The sequence below is a fragment of the Accipiter gentilis genome, chromosome 17 (assembly GCF_929443795.1).
Source record: "Accipiter gentilis chromosome 17, bAccGen1.1, whole genome shotgun sequence".
Classification (NCBI taxonomy): domain Eukaryota; kingdom Metazoa; phylum Chordata; class Aves; order Accipitriformes; family Accipitridae; genus Astur; species Astur gentilis.
Window position 1 is genome coordinate 16,250,525 of NC_064896.1, and position 21,178 is coordinate 16,271,702.

Here is a 21,178-nt window from a genome sequence, read left to right on the forward strand (position 1 = left end):
GCTACGCTACACTTAACAGTCCTACAGGGGTGGTGTTCTGTTGGCTTAAAGGCCCTCCACGTGGAAGGTGTTCAGGAGGCGGGCTGTGGAGGATTGGTTCATGCAACCCAAACCAAGGAGCTGGAGCAAACGACAAACAAGGTCTCTGCTTCTCATGTCACAACAGACATTTTAATTTAAATTAAAAATCTAAATTCAATTGTTTTGGTTGTGGGATCAGTTGAGGAAGTATGTAAATTGATATCAAGCTGTCAGTTTAAATAGTTTGGTTTTTTTACTTTTTTATGCTCAATTTGAGCATTTACTGAGGGCCTTGCATGTGCAGCAACTCGAACTACAATAGAACAATGCTGAGTCCAGTGTACACTTTGAAATACCCCCACCCTCCCCTTTTACAGCAGGGCAGCTGTGTAGCAGGTTACTGGGTTGGACTGTCTTCACACTTTACCAGTAAAAAGATACTTTTTCAAAATTACGGAGGTCAACCTCTGACCCAGCAGTTGAACCACAGAGAACGTTCAGTGCAACTCCAGCCCTTTCGAGCAGAACAAAATGCTTGGGGAAAAAATACCTTATTTTCCCCCAGCAGTGGCACACTGATTTCTTTCCAGGTTGTTCCTGGTACTTTAGCCAAGAGCAATACTGAGTTAGACTCTCTACCCAGCTAAAGCAGGAGTGTTCCGATCTAATCACTTCCTGATTCCCTCTCATGACAAACACAGCCCTTACCCCTCCACATCAGGACTGTGCCATGGGAAGTTCTGACAGGTTTAAGAAAAGGTTGTTTGCTTTTAAATGAGATGGAAAAATTAGCTTTATGCCTGAACCACTACTGAGAGAAGTTTCTGTCAAAAGAATGTTAAAAAGAAAAACTTATGAAGAGATATTGCTCTGCCATATTTCTCCATCCTGACTTCCCACTGGGTGCACTGGACTATAAGAAAATGTTAAACATGCTACAATAGCAGCATACATATATTGTTACTTGAAATCTGGAAGCCTGAGAGATTTAATGTTATTCTCAAGATTGGGAACCCAACTTAAACACCTGTGAATAAAGGACTCTTGGCTGCTGCAGGCTGGATGCATGTAATATTCACTAGGTTGCTGCCAAGGTCTCATCCTTTAACCCTTGAAGACAGGCCAGCATGTCAGATTTTATATCAAAAATTTTAGCCTTAGTAATTGGATTTAAGTGAATTAGTTTTGAAAGTGACAATAATTTTTTAAAACGTTCACAAAATAAAGGGAAAAGTGTCATTTTGCATCAATGGCACAAAACACAGAAATCTCTGATCTTGAATTCTGAATCCACTGGCCCAGAATTCAAGCCTGTCCTATATGTCAGCCTGCAGACAACTATGGCTCCCTTACTTTGGGATCCTGACAAATAAGAATTACAGTCTGAGTAAGTATCATTAGCTGATTTTACTGCTTCCCAATTCCAGTATTTACTTATCCTTTGCTTTTTATTCCCAGAAGCAAATTGGCTAACACATAATACATCAAAATAACTTGACCAACGTTTGGAAAACCAGTCTATAAATATGAGAGGTATCAATATTAAAAAAAAGGGGTGGGGGGTGGGGGGGAACAGGAAGAGATAGCCTGCTGCAAGCAGCAGATGGAACTATATGGGCTGGAACACCTCACCTATGAGGACAGACAGAGAGTTGAAGTTCTTCAGCCTGGAGGAGAGAAGGCTCCAGGGAGACATTTTAGCAGCCTTCCAGTACTTAAAGGGGGCCTACAAGAAAGATCGGGAGGGACTCTATTTACTTTGTGCTCTGAACTCAGCAGAATATTTTTAAAAAATGAAACATTTGCTAGAGTATCACACTGTGAATGTTTGCTTCCTGGCCAGTTAGAAACCATAGATTCATAATCATGTAACATCCTTTAATTTTCAATTTATTTATTTTTAAACTACAGATAAACCAAATTAATTTGCCCTTCTTGCATAAGTAGTATCAAAAACAATTTTTCATTGCTGCAGCACAATAACTTACTTCCTGCATCACGTGTTTCAAATTGGATGTACAAAATTCATTTGAAAATGCAAAGTAGATAAATTCCAAAATCAAAATCTATGTGTGCACAGCTGATACTGAACAAGATATTTTTGCTCTGTAGCACTTCCAAAAAGGTTGCTTTCATCTATCTTGCAATCCACTTCAATACCATTTACTAGTTCTCCCCTTTTTCCTTTGATAATTTTCTCAGCTTTCCCCTGTTTTGCTCCTGTCTAATCTTTATTCTGAGCTCAGTTCTGCTGCCATTTAAGATAGTTGAAAAATATTTTCATTAACTTTAGTTGGACAGAATATTATAGAAAACATCTACATCAGGAACATATTTCTATTGTACCCATGGAATAACTTCAGCAATAAAGTATCCACAGAAGGCAAGATACAAAATTCAAATACCTGAAGCATAGTCTATATATGCAACATAATTAAAAGTTTTTTCTTTAAAAAAAAGTAAAAGATTGCATACCTATAGTCCTTTAGGCATATTGCCCTAAATAAAATAACATATACACACACACACTCTTCATAAAATTCTCTGAAATACTGTAAGGAGCAAAAAGAATCAACTGGCACTGCTAACAGTCACATTTCAGCTTAATATTGAACCCCTGTATGCATTTTGCTCCATCACTCCAAATCCCTCAGGGTTAATATGAACTCGGAAATCCAACCACTAACAGACACTAGCAAATTTAATGAGACTAGAAATGGGGTCAGAGCAGCACATTTCTTAAGATCACTATACAATTTGTCAAAAAGGGAAAAAAGCAAAAGTCCATTTACAAAGTTGTAGCATTGTTCTGCTAGCTTTCTTAAATTTGCTCATTACAAGTTACTGAACAACTGATTACAAGATCCTTCCACCATCTCCAGGCAGCAGTGAACCAGATTAAGAGAGACCAGACAATTAAGTAAGGAAGAATTTCCCAGGAAATGTGAACTGAAGTGACAAATATTGTATTTAACACAATATGGTACTATTATTTCTAATAAATAGTTAAGATGACAAGTCATAGTAAGATCATTAAAATATCCTTAATGAAGTGATTTATTTTTTAAAATCAGATTGTGAGAAAACACCTCAAATAACAATGTATGGGTAATTAATCTTCATCCTCTGTTACAGCCACAGCTGTAAAGAGAGTTTAGTGAACTCATGTGCCAGGGAACACCACTGTGAAAACAATGGTAAAACATAACACATGGAAGAAACAGGTTAGTTTCTGTGAACAGAAACACGCTCTTCGCATTTACTGAAAGCAGCTGCTAGGTAGTATTCAACATTACCAACCTGCTACAGTGCAATAAGACGATGCACACATATCAGGCATAGCAAGGCATATGAGGTCATAACATACGGAGTGCTATATAAGTCTCTATTAAAATAGCAACTTGTGGACATAGGCTAATATGGACTTCCATTGTGTTTCCCCAGCTGAGGTGGAGGAAGGAAAGACACAGGAAGGTAAAATGGCTTGCCTAAGGCAAGAAGATTAATCAGCATTACAACTGAGGTAGAATCAAGAGGAATGATGTATAATGCTAAATCAAAATTAAAGTTTCAACAAACCTTACTGCCCTTTTGAAGATGGCAACACTTTTTCACAATAAGACAATAACAAATTCAGTGAATATGCTTTCTTGAGCATTAGGACACCTTCAGTAGTCCAATCTCTGTTTTCAAGTTACACGAAGAGGTATATTCCCATTAAGGAGGGAGACTTGGTTCTTTTCCTTCTTGGTTAGCACAGGGAAGGTGAATGGCCCTGGAATAGTTCAGCAAAGCTTGCATTTTACACAGGAAAGATATTTTGAATATATTGAAGTCAACGAACAGAATTTCATCATTAATCGCCTTCCAGGGCTAACAAGAACAATTCCAGCTACATTACTAACATGATAACGGCAATAATATGGCCTAGCTGCTAAAATGCGAGGTAAAAGTATGGATCTTTACTCTTGCCAGCAGAACACTAAATCCAGATTGCTTGATATGCATAAAATTGCATAGAAAGTCAAGGTCTCTCAGCAGTTTTGCAATACAGATAACTACTAACCCCATATTGTAAATGGAAAAACAAAGATGCAGTCTTTACTGTAATTTGTCAGAGTTCAGGAAGACCTGAGAAGTAATCAGGTCAAAGATTAGACACTGCAGGCTCTGTTTTCCTTATAAGCTTCCTGAAGACTCCTTTTAACATGCAAACTCTTCCATGCATGACAAAACTTGCTAACAAATCCAAAGTAAAATTTTCTAAGATGCACAGTAAAAACTGCAGCCAATGCAGCAAAAAAGTGCTCTGTAGAGTTCACAGGCAGCATTTGAGGCTCTCCTATGCTCTTGTGGAACAGAACAGGAACAAGGATGCTGTTAGTTTCAGGATGACCTGCCAATGCCAGGTTTACCCTTTCTGGCTCACTGCTTCTTACACCCAGGAGACAGCATCTGAGAGCAGCCTCAATCCCTTTAGCACAGCACCACTCCAGGCACACAGCATTGCTCTATAACCACATGAGACATGACTGCAAGATACAGTCTTGAGTTCTGCGAGACACAGCCTTCGGAATTCCTCCACAATTAAGCGCAAGTTTGACGACTGCTTATCTTGCATGTCACAAGACGTAGCAAGTCATCATGATGGTCTGATCCTGTCATGCTCTTCTGTTTCTTACTCTGTATTCCTTTTTCCTTCTTAGCCCAACAGTTGCCAGGAGAGGTTCCTTCTGTATATCCATTCCCCACAGCTAATACATTGGGTTCAGAAAGAGTACGCCTGCAGTTCAGGTTTACCATTCTTTGATGCCAGGAAGTTCACATAAACAATACAGAAGCCAAGAATGTGGATCCTACCAGCTCCCCATGGCTGAAACATTATTACATAACAACATATATTCTTGCACAACAACAACTCAAAGGAGCTACTGAACTTCAATGGTAGGTTTTAGGAAGTTTTTCCTAAGCCTTTGTGGCAAATAAGCAAGGCGTGGTAAATAAGCAAGATGTCTAGATACTTAAGACTGTACCAAAACTAAACAGTTTCAGGTTTGGGGTTTGTCTGCACCCCCCCCCCCCCCCCCCCTTTTTTTGAGGGGGTGGGGCTGGAACTTATGGGACACCACCTGTGAACTAAATGGGAAGACTTAATGCTAAAACAGATATAAAGTGTAAATCATTATAATAATAGGCAGAGAATGCTGACATTAAATTCTGAGTTAAAGAACTAAGATGACAAAATAAATAGAATTACTTTACAGTTTAAAAATTCCATGAGCTCCTCATATATATTCCAAACTTCCAAGAATCCATCTACATTACTAGAAGATTCCACAAAACAGACAAGCATTGAATTGCAGTAAAAACATTCGGTAGACTAAAGAAATCAAAGCATTTGTGTCAATTAATTCATCGTTCATATTGTTAGATTCACAAACAAGAAAGAAGACTCTCACGTGCAAGATAAAACCTTAAACACAAAATTAACTAGCAAGGCTGTCTTCTGAAAACAGAGCATAGACATCCAACAGGAATGGTGGAATATGTGTAAACCTGATCAGCATCTCTTCTGAAATGTACTACAGAAAAATAAGTATGATGAAGATTTGACTGCAAGTAAACATAACCAACCACAAACAACATATGAATTCTTTGAAAAGGTCCTGCCAGTACCAGGGAAAGTTTGCAGAGAAGCACAAACCGTGGAGTCAAAGCCATAAAACAATGGCTAGAAGAGCTAGCTACAGGGTGCAAAGGTTGACAGGATTACTAATTTGATGTCATAATAAAAATTTCATGCAATAGTTTTGCAGATGCAGTCAGAAAGCATCATCTATGTCTGGCAGATAAGGTAACCTAATATTCAGGCATGTTCTGTCACTCTTGTTCCAAAGACATTAATTTGAGGGTCCTCTCTGAAAAGGATACCAAGTCCCAAACACAAGATATTCATCAGGCAGATGGGGACTACTATTTCTCTAATACACAAAAAGAAAAGAGTCTATAGAAAGGATGCCCACATTTCAAAAATATGCATTCTGAAAATAATCAGCCAAATTTCTTCCATCATAAACGCTATAACAGCACTAGCTTGACCTCTTTACAGTGCTTGTGTGCCCACATACTATGAAACATCCTACTGACTCTGACAAGAGGAATTCAGGATAAAATCTTAACTGTCTTTAAGAATGAAAGATGGTGCTTGATCATTTAAAAAATTTCCCAACTAACAGCAAGCCACAAATATGAAATACCAACTAATGAAAAAGAGTCTAGTGAGGCCAGTTGAAGAGATTGTTTAAATTCATCAACTCATTTGCATTTTAAAGACATCTTAAGTTTACAATTATAATGGACAAACTCAAATTTCCTTCAGGTTAAAAGCCAAAATTCTTTTGACTTCTACAGTTCAACATAAAATATTTTACAGCATAGCTCTGGGAAGTAATATAATATGTTTCTACAGCATGTTATACAACTGAATATAAAGATACAGTGATAAAGCTATCAGAATGAAAAGGTTAGGAAAAATCTTGCATTCTGGCAGACTTGCACACCCCAAAAATACATAAAGTACAAGCAAAATGCAATCATTTTTACTGCCTGTGAGCTAAACTGCTGACCTACATTTTAACATCCTGAATATAGGAACAGAGATATTTTACCCAGGGATTCAAAGAAAAAAATAAAAACCTGTTGGTTCATATTCCTCATGAATGCCATCAAATGATGACAAATCAATAGTCGCTACTTTACTAACATCATCCTTTAGATCCAGTCAAACAGCATATCTGAAAATCCTTCCCAGAAGGACCATATGGATACACAAATCTGTTTTAACTACCACCATCAAAACTCCCACAAACAACCCGGCTTTCAGTTTGGTTACAGGTAGAATATAAATCACTAAAATCAGAAATACTTCATAGTAAGATAAGCTCCCTTTCTGAAGCTATAAGATTCTTTGCTGAATTGTTAGAGGGTAACTGAGTGAAATGAAAAGAATACAAGGTCATTAAATGAAGCATCACTAGTGCAATAACTGAATTTATTCCTTGTCAGCAGAAGGTAACTTTATTGCATTATTAGCAGAGCACCTTTTCTTCTGTGGTACTCTATTCCTAGAGCTTGCTGCAAAAAGAGGTTTTTCAAAAAACGTTTTCAATTCTCCAGCAAGCATTCCATTCTTGAATGGTTTTTAAAAATACATACATAAAGCAGCAATTCATACAGCCACATAAGCACAGTGAACTTTGAACTCTGAAAATCTTCAGCTCTAGCTCTTGTATTACAGCTAACATACTTTTTTTTCTGTAGAGCTTCTTGCAGTCTTTAATCTGAATGCTTTAAAAAGAGCCACAAAATACAAGTTCCTGACATCATCCAAATAAAACTGATTCTATGGAATGTAGGATTCAAATTAGCAGGGCAAGATCTATGCACAGTAAGTAGCCTGTGAAATACAAACAGAAAATACAAATGTTTTCTACTTTGCATGGAGTGCTTGTCAGACAGGAAGCTCACTTGGCAGACATGGGTGGGAAAATCCAGAAGTACAAGCCCTTGATTATCAGCAGACAACACTGTAGAAAACCATGAAAGAGAGTTCAGCACTTCTAGAAGATGTCTAGAAGTGTAAGGCCATATACAATCACTGATTAGACTAAGCATTGAAAGCACTTGTACTTAAACATGATTTTATGATTAATTATGAACATGAGCACCATCTTAGAGTTGTGCATACTTACAAAAGGATTGCTCATTCTTGAAGAGTCAAGGTGCTATAAAAAAACAAATGAAAAAGTGAGGCAAATCTTGTGAGGACAGGCACTAATAGCAGAAGTGGTAACAAAGTGCAGAAGCCATGCAGATACAAATTAGAAGGGTAACAAGAACTGGGATGGTGAAAAAAAGAATAGACCAGAATGAGATATAAGGGAATAACCTTTATTCAGGTTAATTCACAGAAGTCAAATCCCTAGGAATCATTCACTTGAGAGATTCATATCTAAGAAAATAGGTAGATAATGAAACAGGAAATGTTTCAATGAACTGACATGCAACCAAATAACTTGCTGCCAAAATTCAGTCAAAACCAGAGTTTAACACCAGATGAACAGATGGCATCAAAAGCTACAGACTCCCGTCACCTACAGAATATACAAGGGGCAAGAGATCATTGGCTAGCTGAATAAATAGGAACATACCTATGCAATTTTGGCCAAGACTCACTTTTTATGACTGGGTAACATAATTTCCCTGCCTTTGACTGAGGACTAAATCACCCAGTATTTGTGAAATTTTAGAGCCTCTAGGGACAGAAGCCCAATAGTTGAATCCATTCTTTTCCTGACAGCCCTATCTATTTCGGGTTCTATTTGTATTAAAGAACATCCAAACACAATATTAAACATGTTAAAAAGCTCTTCACGTGTCTTCTACTTCAGACTCAATGTTCTCAAGACACCTTGTTGTGGTTTAACCCCAGCCAGCAACTAAGCACCACGCAGCTGCTGTATCACTCTGCCTCCCCTCAGCTAGACAGGGAAAAAAATATGATGAAAGACTCATGGGTTGATATAAGGACAGAGAGAGATCACTCAACCAATTACCATCACAGGCAAAACAGACTCGACTTGGGGAAAATTAACTGAATTTATTGCCAATCAAACCAGAGTAGAGTAACGAGAAATAAAACCAAACCTTAAAATACCTTGCCCCAACCCCTCCCTTCTTCCTGGGCACAGCTTAATTCCTGAATTCTCTACTTACCCCCCTCAGCAGCACAGGGGAATGGGGGTTGGGGTCAGTTCCTCACACAGTGTCTCTGCCACTCCTTCCTCCTCAGGGGCAGGACTCCTCACACTCTTCCCCTGCTCCAGTGTGGGGTCCCTCCCACGGGAGACAGTCCTCCACGAACTTCTCCAAAGTGGGTCCTTCCCACAGGGTACAGTTCTTCACGAACTGCTCCAGCGTGGATCCCTTCCACGGGCTGCAGTCCTTCAGGCACAGACTGCTCCAGCGTGGGTCCCCCGTGGGGTCACAAGTCCTGCCAGAAAACCTGCTCCATGGGCTCCTCTCTCCACAGATCCACAGGTCCTGCCAGGAGCCTGCTCCAGCGCAGGTTTCCCACAGGGTCACAGCCTCCTTCAGTCACCAACCTGCTCCGGCATGGGGTCCTCCCCAGGCTGCAGGTGGAGATCTGCTCCCCTGTGGACCTCCCTGGGCTGCAGGGGGACAGCCTGCCTCACCAGGGTCTTCCCCATGGGCTGCCGGGGAATCTCTGCTCTGGCACCTGGAGCATCTCCTCCCCCTCCTTCTTCACTGACCTGGGGGTCTGCAGAGTTCTCTCACATATTCTCACTCCTCTCTCTGGCTGCAGTTTCTGTGCCAGAGCAACTTTTTTTCCCTTCTTAAATATGTTATCCCAGAGGCACTATCACTGTCTTGATGGACCCACTGCTGGCCAAGGCCGAGCCAATCTTGGAGCTGGCTGGCATTGACTGTGTCAGACAAGGGGGAAGCTTCTAGTAGCTTCTCACAGCAGCCACACCTACAGCCCCCCCCAGCTACCAAAACCTTGCCATGCAAACCCAACACACACCTCTTCTCAGCTGTGCAGAGGCCAGATAAAGCTCTAGAAGTAAAATCTGATGTGAATAGTCCTTGAAATAATTCAGTTCCTGAACAGGTAGAAATGCATCTTACTTTAAAAAAAAAAAACCAAAACCAAATCTTTGTAAACACATCTTCCTTACTAGGAATATTTTGTCAAGTCTTGAGGCTTTTTTGGATGAGGAATGCAATTTCCATTATAAAAAAATATAATCCATTATAGACTTTCATATTTTTCATCTCATACGTCCATATGTTTCATAAAGTTCTACATGTTTATCATCCTGATTTGGCAGAGAAACAAGTAGAATTAATGCAGTTTCTGCATTTCTTTCACTTCTATTTCAAGTCTTAACTTTCAACTTTTGGCAAATATTATATGTCAAAATATCAATTAATCCCAAATAGAAACAATTAATTTTTTTCTTCCAGTTTCATAAAGGTTTCAGCATCATTTCAATCAACACCTCATTCTCCACTGGGCAAGCAACAAAGTACTAAGCAAAGTTGTGAAAGAGAACATGGTGCCCAGCACTTCAAAGATGGAGGGCATCGGTCCTAGAGCTCTGAAGGTAGCCTTAGAAGTGTTTGCTTTCTGTTTGCTTAGTAAAAACATGCAAGTTATTTTGAACAATTCATAGAATCATAGAATGGTTTGGGTTCGAAGGGACCTTAATGATCATCTAGTTTCGGCCCCCCTGCGATGGGCAGGGACACCTTCCACTAGACCAGGTTGCTCAAAGCCCCATCCAGCCTGGCCTTGAACACTGGGGCATCCACAACTTCTCTGGGCAACCTGTTCCAGTGCCTCACCACCCTCACAGTAAAGAATTTCTTCCTAATATCTAATCTAAAACTGCAAGAGGGTAGATTAAAACCATTACCCCTCACCCCATCACTGCACCCCCTGATAAAGAATCCCTCCCCATCTTTTTCTGTAGACCCCTTTAATTATTGGAAGGCTGCTAAAAGGTCTCCCTGGAGCCTTCTCTTCTCTAGGCTTAAACAAGACCAACTCTCTCAGCCTGTCCTCACAGTGGAGGTGCTCCAGCCCCCTGATCATCTTTGGGACCCTTGTCTTGACTCACTCAAGCAGGTCCATGTCCTTCTTATGCTGGGGCCCCCAGAGCTGGATGCAGTACTCCAGGTGGGGTCTCACGAGAGCAGAGTAGAGGGGGAGAATCACCTCCCTCAACCTGCTAGCCACACTTCTTTTGATGCAGCCCAGGATGAGATTGGCTTTCTGGGCTGCAAGCGCACATTGCCAACTCAATATTCAGTTTTTCATCCACCAACAGCCCTAAGTCCTTCTCCACAGGGCTGCTCTCAATCCACTCATCACTCAGCCTGTATCCATGTTTGGGATTGCCCTGACCCATGTGCAGGACCTTATGCCTGACCTTGTTGAACTTCATGAGGTTCACACAGACCCACCTCTCTAGCTTGTCAAGGTCCCTCTGGATGGCAACTCACCCAGAATTCTCTACAGTCTGCAGTGAGGTGGTATTCCAGTTCATATCATTTGCTGAGAAAATAAAGTTTCAGGGTCTCTCTCACTGTGCATTCCTTAAATCTTTCAGTATTGTCCTTGGATTTTGAACCTTATCAACAAATTCTTCTTTTACTGCAAGTCCTCACCCTTTAACACCACCCCCCCACCCTGCAATTATCCTCAGTTCCTCTGGATCCAAGGGGACAAACACATTACAAGTTTCCAAATATCAATTTATCTGTCTTTATACATAGTTAGACGAGGAAATACAGACACAGAACAGTATTCTTTTTTCTCATAACCAAGCCAAAGCTGACCTGAAATTTTTATACTATGAGATTTGGCATCTTCTCCACTTTAGCTCTCTGTACCTTAAGCTACTGTTTATTCAAGGGCCATCACGGTGTGGGCCTTGCAATAGCTCTGTTGCTATATTGCTATCTCAGCTATGTGGGGGCTTCTCACACAGACCTTTCTAAAGCCCTGCTCTTGCCGCATGTTAGAGAAGCGCATTCCTAGCACAAATTATTACTTCGGAAAAGGTTTCAAATCTGAACTTAAAGAACACACTGATTTTTGTATGACACTGGCAAATAGCAACTCCTGAGTTTGGGTGGTTTTGTTCATTTTTTAACTACTCCATTTATTTCAGCAAACCTGAGTTTGGGACAAGATAATTACATTCCTACCTGGACTTAAAAGGCATACTTTTCTCACATTAACGATGTTCTTGCTTCCATTGTAAAGTTGTGCCTATAACAGGATTTTTTTGTTCAAGTCATTTTATGGATCTCCTTCCTTCAGTAACTTCCATCATATCTTACATAATGTACAGATCAGATGTAGTCACTACAGCTTGTACAGTTTCTTTCAGCAGAGAGAGCATGCATGCACAGTGAACAGATATCCACCTACCACATTACCTACCATGCACATATACAAAAATAGCACTGCAAGAAAAAAATAAACAGTAGGCTAAAAAAACCCAAAAGCATACTGGAAGAAATTCAGTTTTATTAAGACCTGATAGATACACTAACACTGATATTCTTAATAGTAGAGGGCACGTTAATCTTCATTTATGTAACAGGACACCTAAGCAGATCCTCTAGAGAAGTTACCAGAACACCTGCAGATACACAGTACATTTTAAAGAGCAATGCAAGGCTATAAATATGCATGACATAACCTTATTCATATTGTTCTTTCACAGGACTCAGATCTTTAGTTCAACAAAAAACGGAAGAAAGTAACAAAAGGAGGAAAGAGTGTCTTTTGGTTAAGAACTGGGAGACAGGAAGCCTGGATTCTATTTTTGGCTCTGCCACAGAAGTCCCTTATGGCAAATTTTTCCAGCTTTCGGGTATCAAATCAAGGAAGTGATTTTGAGAGATGAAATGCTACAAATGGCATAACCACAACTACCTAGATTTGAAAGGCTTGTCTACTTTCTCTGCCTCACCTCCTTCATCTGAAGCAGCGATAAGAATTCATATCTATATCCCAATGATTATGTAAACTTTCACCAGAACACAACATCATAATAATATTAAAACCAGGAAAAAGAAATGAAATATAGACATCTACTAGGTTTATCTTCCTAGCCTTCATATTCAAAGTATTGACCTTTTATAAGCAAACAAACAAAAAAAATGTAGATAATCAGTATTGCCCCTTTTTTGTATGCAAGATGAAATTATAAGCTCCAATATCATCTTTCACTGTTGAAGCTATAAGGATGTTTAGACAATGTATTAAATAATCCAGCAGTATTGCATTTCTGAAGATCAGGAAGACAAATTCTCTCTACTCCAACCCCCACTTCATTTTCAAGAGTACCTCTGAGATATATAGCCCAAATTTCAACATCTTTCAGCAAGATCGAGTGGGGGGGGGGGAGGGGGGGACAAGGCTGGGTTGGTTGTTTGCTTGGTTTTGTTTGAGGGGATTTTTTGGTGGTGGTGGTGGTGTTTTACCTGTTTTCCACACAAGACCTTACTTTATGCCTTTTTAAAAATTATGTCTAATCGTACTGTATTTCTCACAATTGCCACACTGAACTGAACATATAATCTGTGAAGCAAAAAGTGTCCTATTTCACTTTTGTTATGAGTACTCTTTCTTTAGCTGAACGACTCCAGATTTAGCACTCCAAATGTTTAGTTGACTATCCAATATGAAAACTACAAAAAAACATGACAACAATGAAAAAAGCTTTAAATTACAATTTTAACTTAAAGAAAACAAAAAGGCCAATGATTTTTCATTATTGGGGGGGGGGCGGGGCGGGGGGGCAGGGACAGAAGAGAAACGCAGCTCCTTTTACATTGCCTTTCCCATCTGGAAAAACTCACCAGAAATATGGAAAACCAAAACCAATAGAAAGATGTGAGGAAAGGGTCATGACATTTTTCAAAAACTATAATAAAACAACCCTACTACAGAATGAGAATATATGCATCTCTAAGGAATATATATACCTTTCACCTGCTATAGTGAACTGGCCATCACTCATGGCAACAGATTATTTTTTTTATGGTCCTGTGAAGTGCTTTATGTAGGACTACTGACAGTTTTGGGAGAGTCACTAGATCAATTCTTTATAAAAGTGATCCAATTCCAACTGTTTTCTCTCCTAAGGGGCAAAACTGTCACTAATTGTAAATTCCTACCTCATTGAAACAGAAAATAGAGTTTCTGTAACAAGAATTTGGTTTTTTTCCCCAGGATACTCTCTAGTTTTAAATATTGCATCCATAGCAGTCTGGATGTCAATTAGAGAAAGTAGGTCTGACAGTATGTTAGAAAACCCCTAGCACAGTGACTCAATACTCTAGAGACTTTCCGATACAAGCTGTGTTTTCCAACAAAATCTGAGGAGAGAGAAGAGTGTAAACAACAATGCATGCAGCATAGAGACTTGGTTTAAGGCCCCAGTTCTAAATTCCTTATGCAGCCAAGATACCTGTTGACTTTAATGGCTGCTGTGGAAACACTTGGAATCGGTTTGTATGTGTATGGTACACTTTTGCTATGGAGACAGATATTCTTGCTTGGGGATGTGTCTGCTTTTACTTCTGAAATATTCTGACCTAAACATAAAGCAAGACATGGTTGTGGTGCTCCACAGGACTAACCTCAGTTGGATTTGTGTTACCTTTTCCCTGTGACAGGACAGAACAGTGCATGCCTTCAAATTAATTCAAGTCCCCCTCACAAAAAGCAGGAGCATGAACTGGAATCCTGAGACAGGCTTACATCCTAGGCTTGGTTACATCAACAATAAACAATAAATAATACTTGAATCTTGTTAGTTATTTTGAAACCTGACTTAATCCTTTTAAACTCCCTATAGGATCCATATCACTCCTTTCTCCAACCCAGAGAAACAATTCAATCTCACATAAATTCCATTTCTTTGGAAAAAGCTATTATGTTGAGTGTTTAAAAAAATCATCAAGAAAAGCATTTTGTACAGCTCCTGGACTTTATTGATCTAGTCCATACTGGTTTTTTTCTGCAAATTCTTAGGGTAAAAACATGTTTCCTCATTTTCAGTTCCAGTCTTCCCTGTGCCCTTCACCTGTCTGAAAACTGATAACTTCAGTCTGCCTATCCTGTTACATGGGCTTTCTCTGAAATAACCCTCATCAAAAGGAAAAAGGATTCCCTTTCAAAATAAACACAGAAATTAAGAGCTTCATATTTTATTTGGGGTGGGGGAAAGTATTTATATTTAAATTTCCCTGTATAGCATTGCCCTGCTGAGCCAAGCTGTTTGCCAGAACATAGTGCTTGCTATGTGGGACTTCTGCAGATCACTTCTTGCGCCAAGATACACTGTAGTGCAGAGTCAGTGTAAGGTGGCATGGTTTTGCTCACGTAGCATGGCAGAGTTCTGCTTCCCTGACCTGCAGGCAGTTTCCTTTTCCAGAAATCTCCAGCCTACAAAATTCAGTGCTCTTCAGTTCTGTGCTGCTGTTACCTTTGAGTGGTGCATGCAATATTCCTACTCCACATTTCCAGTCACTAGCTTAGAGAGTTTGCAGCCAATTTCCCCATTTAGGTGTTGGCAAACAAAACTTGCCACCATCAACCTGGATCAGCCATCCACAGGACCTACTGCCTTTGGTTCTGCTTGCAGCTAGTTTTCTACTACAATAAGAGGTTTCACTGGCCCATTTTGCAACCCAAGTTCTTGGCATAGCAGCTGGCTGTAACAACTTCTTTGACTTTTGATCCAGGATTCAGCTTCTGGAACCCATTAGTTATCACCAAGCAATTAACCTGGATGTCTGACACCTTATCTGACCATTGGGTTAGCCTGAGCATTTCCATAGCAAAGTCATTAGTCTGTTTTCAGTGCTGTGTGCATCTGAAGTTATATTCCATGGCTCCATCCCTTGGAAGAAAATTAAACTAGTAAGTAATACAGGACACCTCATTGCTGTTTATACCAGCCCACTCCATGCTTGGCTATCAGGGCTTCTAGGACTCACTGAATTCCAAAGCAAGTTTTGGCTAGAATCTAACAAACAGTACCAGTTACTTTGGCACCTAGGATACCCAAACTATGTTCCTCCACATGGTATTTCTTCCAGAAGACAATATACTCATATGGTCTTACTGTGACTGTGAGCTTAACAGCATTACCGAAGTAACTGCTAGAAGACTCAACCAGGGAAAGGTAGAAAAATATCAAATTCCTTATGAAGAAAAGCATCATATTTTAAGATTGCATGTCAGCAGCCAGTTAACTACAACAAAGAATTACAATCTGACCTGGAGAAAGAAGACTAGGAGAAAGACTGAAATTTCAATCCTTTTTATTTCTGATTTTATTCCTGGATTCACCAGCACGCACACACACCCCCCCCCCCCCCCCCCAAAAAAAAAATCAGTTGTGCCACATATCAAGACTGTAGTTCAATGAGAATGCAGAAGTTTATTGTATTCATTTTTTTCTTTTCATGGAACCTCCATTACGCTAGAAGTGAAAGTATGCTAATGCAGATACAGCTACTAGATGCGAACCAACAGCCAGATTTTAAAAACCTGTTGATTAGTAGAGTCACCAATGTCTCCAGTCCCACCAGGGCACCACGGACTGGAGAGATTATGCTATAACCTTCGTATCATTACGATAGCTACAACTGAAGAAAGTCAACCAGTTTAAAGAAATTTCTATTTCTAGTTTTCAGCAGTCTTCAGAGTGCAGCGAGTTCCAGTGATTTCCGTTATGACAAAGAACTGATCCAATAAACACTGTCACATCTCTACTGCAAACATGTTCATCCATTTAAAATGATGACTGCATAGTCACTGTCATGATTTACCAGACTTCAGGTATACAAAGTTGCAAATGCTTTGAGAAATGCATCCCAGATTTCCACATTCATTCTCAATATACTGTGTGAACTTTACCTAAAACCGAGTTTAAAAATAAGTTTTTAAGTGTCTTTGGATCCTCAAAGGAAAGTGCAGCTGCAGCCTTAGAGATATTGAATCATTCAAGTCTGGATGACAGAGTGCACCACTTACCGCTGAACAGGTAACTGAAGGGAATCTAAGTGGTCCTCGCCCTTAAAAGCCATATTTATCTTATTCTTACATGCACTTCCCCATAGGCTGGACTCTAGAAAGAAAACAAACAGTCATTTAGTAAACCTAGGGAAACTCAGGCCTCTTCAGTCCAGGGTGACATGGCATTTTCCTACTGATCTGTGGAGCTAACTCAAAAACAATTCAAAAGGCTACCACATAATTCCAGCCGATAACCAAGGCCGTCAAGTAAATTTCATGGCATAAGCAACATAGGGTTTGCATATTCCTGGACTACTGCACAGGTCAGAGCCATCTGGGTTGAACACTTCTGAGTTAATATTGAGTTATTATTTAGCCTTGTTTATTTTGAATTAGCTTGAACTCTAGAGGAAATTGATTTAGTGTAATTGTAATTCTTCATGTTACTGAGAGAAAGATTGCAACAGAAAGCAAGCGTATGTACATACAATTTCAGGATCATTTAGCACTACATTTACAGAAAGGCCCTTGATGTCTAACTTACTGAAGTATTGGATCCTTCCATGTTAAATGACTTCATTTTTCTATCGGTTTGAAATGCTGTACACATCTTTTTTCCTCCATGTTTTTCCTTTATACCTGGTGACTAAGACACATCGAAATACTATTGTACTAGAAAGAGGCAAGAGAGAAGGAGAAAGAGAGCCTCCTCATTTTCACAAAAAGGAGGGGTGCTGCCTGTCGTCTCCTTCTCTTAATTAGCCCCATCTCACATTAGGGCATTACCTACTATAGATCAATACATATTCTTCACAAAATCCAGAGACAATATATCACACCAAAAAAGGTTAAGTCATTCCCACTCACCCACATGGCTAGAGGAAAATTAATGCAAAATGTTTGAAGGCAAAAATTAATCCGTGACTTAAGAATAACAAGGAGGAGATGAATGAATGTGGAGGAGGAGACAGGAACAGTGGGGAAATGATACTTTCTTAGATGTGAAGAAAAACCTGGGATCGATGGATCTCACTCTTGGAGAAAATACTTTACACAGGAAATTAATGTTGTTTGTGTCATCAACTGAGACAAAGTTTTTGATGTAGCCACTTGTGAAATTCTGCCATTTGGTTATTGGCTACATTCTGCAAGCTGAGTCAGCCAGCATTTAAGATATTTGCCACTCCAAATTGCTCTTAATTGACACAGAGTGGTCCTCAGCGTCCTTCCTAGCAAACTAATCTCATTGCTAATGCATGTCCTTGGGTTTTTTTCCCCAAGATCCCACAAACATTGTCCTGAGTACATAAAAGTATTACAACCAAAGTAATGCATTCACACGCCCTGTCCAATATTAGCACCAGATTGCTTTGGTAATGGTGTCATCCTGTGTTCCTCCCTACCACCCAAATTTTCCTGGAAATAACAAACTTAAACTTCTTAGTGCGTGCATCTAATAAAGGAGTATAGTGAAATATGGGAGAACAACCTCTTCAGAAAAAAAAAAAAAATAGGCAGTTCAGGTGTTACTGAATTCTCCAATTTAAAAAGATTGCAGACATTTGATAGACTGTGCCTGAAAATTTATATGCCCAAGTATGCAAATATTTTCATATGTATCCTGCTCCCATGATACACCAAGATTTGAAAAACAAACTTACTGTTGTTGTTTTGGTTTGGTTTTTTTTTTAAAGCATTTAGCATATGATGCACAGACTTCACTAACAACTGGAAAAAATCAGTTGTCTTCATTTCTTTTTACTAATAGAATTTTTTGGTCTCTTTGTCAAAGACTTTTAAGATCACCAAATACAGATAATCATATAATCAGATTTACTGAAAATAGCCACTTATCATGATTATCACTATCTTCATTTGGAGGAGATACCCTTAATCAAAGATGAACACATCAGCATAAAACTTTAATCTCCAAGATGAAGTTTCCTCTCCTAAATCCTATCATGTAAAGGATTGAGAAAATAGTATTTCAGCCTGTAGAAGTACAGACTTCATCAACACTAGCTATCTCTTTCTGCTCAGCTTTAGGCACAGGATTTACTTTGTATGCTACCAGCACAGAATCAACAGCTTCCCTCTGGCAAGCTAAAGCTACTTCAGCATTACCTCAGCCCACTAACAATTTCTACACATACAAATCAAAGCATCTGCTTGTACTCCATTACTTGTGATCAGTGACATAATGTACACAGACATAAATTAGATTATTGCATGTCATTGTTCCCTATAAATTAGAAACCTGACAAGAATGCAGCTTTTTATACGTTGTCTTCCCACAAAACACACATTTATATTATGGCTGAGAGCCTTTAAAAACATGATCAACTCCTACTTAGAGGTCACTTATGCTCCAGGAACAATAACAAAATGCCACACCACTATCTTAACCAAACAGTCAGTCTCAGGACTACGATTAGATATTAGCTCAAATCTTTAAGCCCAAGTTAATGTTGACAACATGAGGAAATGCTCTCCCCAAACACCTGGCAGTCTGCCAGAGGACCAGCTGTACCTCCAGGACAGCAAAGTACCACACTAGCCCACCTACACCCATGACTACATGGTGGGTTGAAGACCCAGTGCCTGATATGGTACAGGCTTCTGATCCTGCTCAGAATGCTCCTCCATGCTCTGGACAATTACGGTGCTCAATGGTAGATGTTCAGTTTTCAGTCTTCTCATTCACTTTTCCAACTAAGACCAAGACAACTGTACTTCCTAGTAAAGACCATGACAGAACTGATGAATCCTTCTATTTAGTCGATGCTGCTTTTTATTAAAGGCCACAACACAGTGTTGAGCTCTAGTCAGCATTCTAAAAGGAAAGTCTCCTACTATAGCTGACCACATAGATGATGCCCCAAGCATCACCAAGTCAAAGCAAGAAGCTTTCAGAGTATCAAGTATTTCATCTTCTACAAAAAACATCCTACTCGGTGTCAAAGTCTTCTTTAGTCTGGCAAATACAGGACAACAGACATGGAAGAACAGAGACACACTGTTACTAACAAACACACATGCTAAAAATCTGCCATGAAAACCTCTTCAAGGCTTTTTCTTTGAGGGACTGAAACATGGGTAGGGCAATGTGCACAGCCTCTGCTGTAGCATCTGAGTCTCTGAAGAAACACCAAGAAGTTCAATACCTTTCACACAATGACTATATGCAACTAAAACAGGTGGCACGCACATAAGTACACGTGCTCAAGGGTACACAAACTGTAAGCATACACTCACGTCTCAATCCTTCCCACTAGCTGCTGCTTCCTTACAGATGGTGGAGACAGTGTTGTAGCAAGCAGAGCTACATATCTGAAACAGTGCCTCAAGTCAGAGATCTTTCTCCTAATGACCATTTAAAAGATGCCCCTCTGACTTAAAATTTCATGAAAACATATATATGCTTTGTATATACATTCTGCCCAGGGAAGTGGTTGAGTCACCATCCCTGGAGGTATTCAAAAAGCAAATAGACAAGGCACTTCAGGACATGCTTTAGTGGGCATGGTTGATGGTTGGACTCAATGATCTTAAAGGTCTTTTCCAACCTAAATGATTCTATGCATATGCATATACACACACACACACACACTCACATTTATTAAATATATACATACTAAGAGGCAACATTAGCAGAGTTGCACAGGAGAGGCTAATAGCTTTTTCCCACTGGTTTCAGTGGCCACTGATCAGGCACACAGCTAGTCAGAGATGCTGTCTAGGTAAACTTGTACCAAAAAAATAACAGTACTTTTAGTTTGCAATATTGGTCATTTTGCTACAAGCCTGAGTGCCACTTAGGTTGAAATAATAAAATTGTTGTTCTTCGACACACAATAAGGCCAATTTTTTAATACCTTACATAGGATTTTACATAAATAAATGGCTGCACATAGACTTGTATCACAATTATAACGACTTATAATTGGTTAAATTCTTCTGGTAGATAGCAGTGCATGCATGCGGAATTAGATGTATTTAAGGCAGCAGTCTCTGCTTGTGTTCTTCATCTTTCTCTTTGTCACATCAATACTGAATTAGATTTCAGGATGTTATTTCCCCATATTTAGTGGATAGATGTAGATAAGCAGACCACAAACCACATTTCATTCCCAAAGATAGTCACCCAAAAGCTTCTTTCAAAGAACTACTACACAAGAAAACAAAGCATCACACCTAAAACAGCACATAAGCATTGCTCACAGAAAAAGCAGTGTCAGCAGAGGATGTGACCTTCATGGCCAATGCCCCCCCCCCCCCCCCCAAAAAAAAAAAAACACCCACAAAACAAAACAAACCACCAGGAAGAAGGAACTTGCTCATATACAAGCACCAGGCCCTGATGCTGGCAACTGACAGAACTAAAAACAGCTTAAAAACCTGTCAAACTAGCCCACCCATAAGTTAAAGAAGGAGGAGCCTCATCCTAAGTTTACACCAGGCTTGGCAGCACCTATGAAACCTTTGCAATGCCCCGCTAGCACAGCAATGCAGCTGGGAGCTGTT

At 39.6% G+C, this 21,178-nt stretch overlaps 1 protein-coding gene across 6 annotated transcripts in view; it reads right to left on the reverse strand.

Annotated features, from left to right (window-relative positions):
* The window catches only part of INSC (INSC spindle orientation adaptor protein), a 148,675-nt gene that overhangs the window by 88,651 nt on the left and 38,846 nt on the right, over positions 1 to 21,178 (reverse strand). For all 6 annotated transcript variants that reach the window (XM_049819858.1, XM_049819856.1, XM_049819859.1 and 3 more), the window contains one exon: positions 16,673 to 16,766. In XM_049819858.1, the coding sequence (XP_049675815.1) occupies positions 16,673 to 16,725 (53 nt within the window). In that variant the 5' untranslated portion in view covers positions 16,726 to 16,766. The remainder of the gene's footprint in view (positions 1 to 16,672; positions 16,767 to 21,178) is intronic.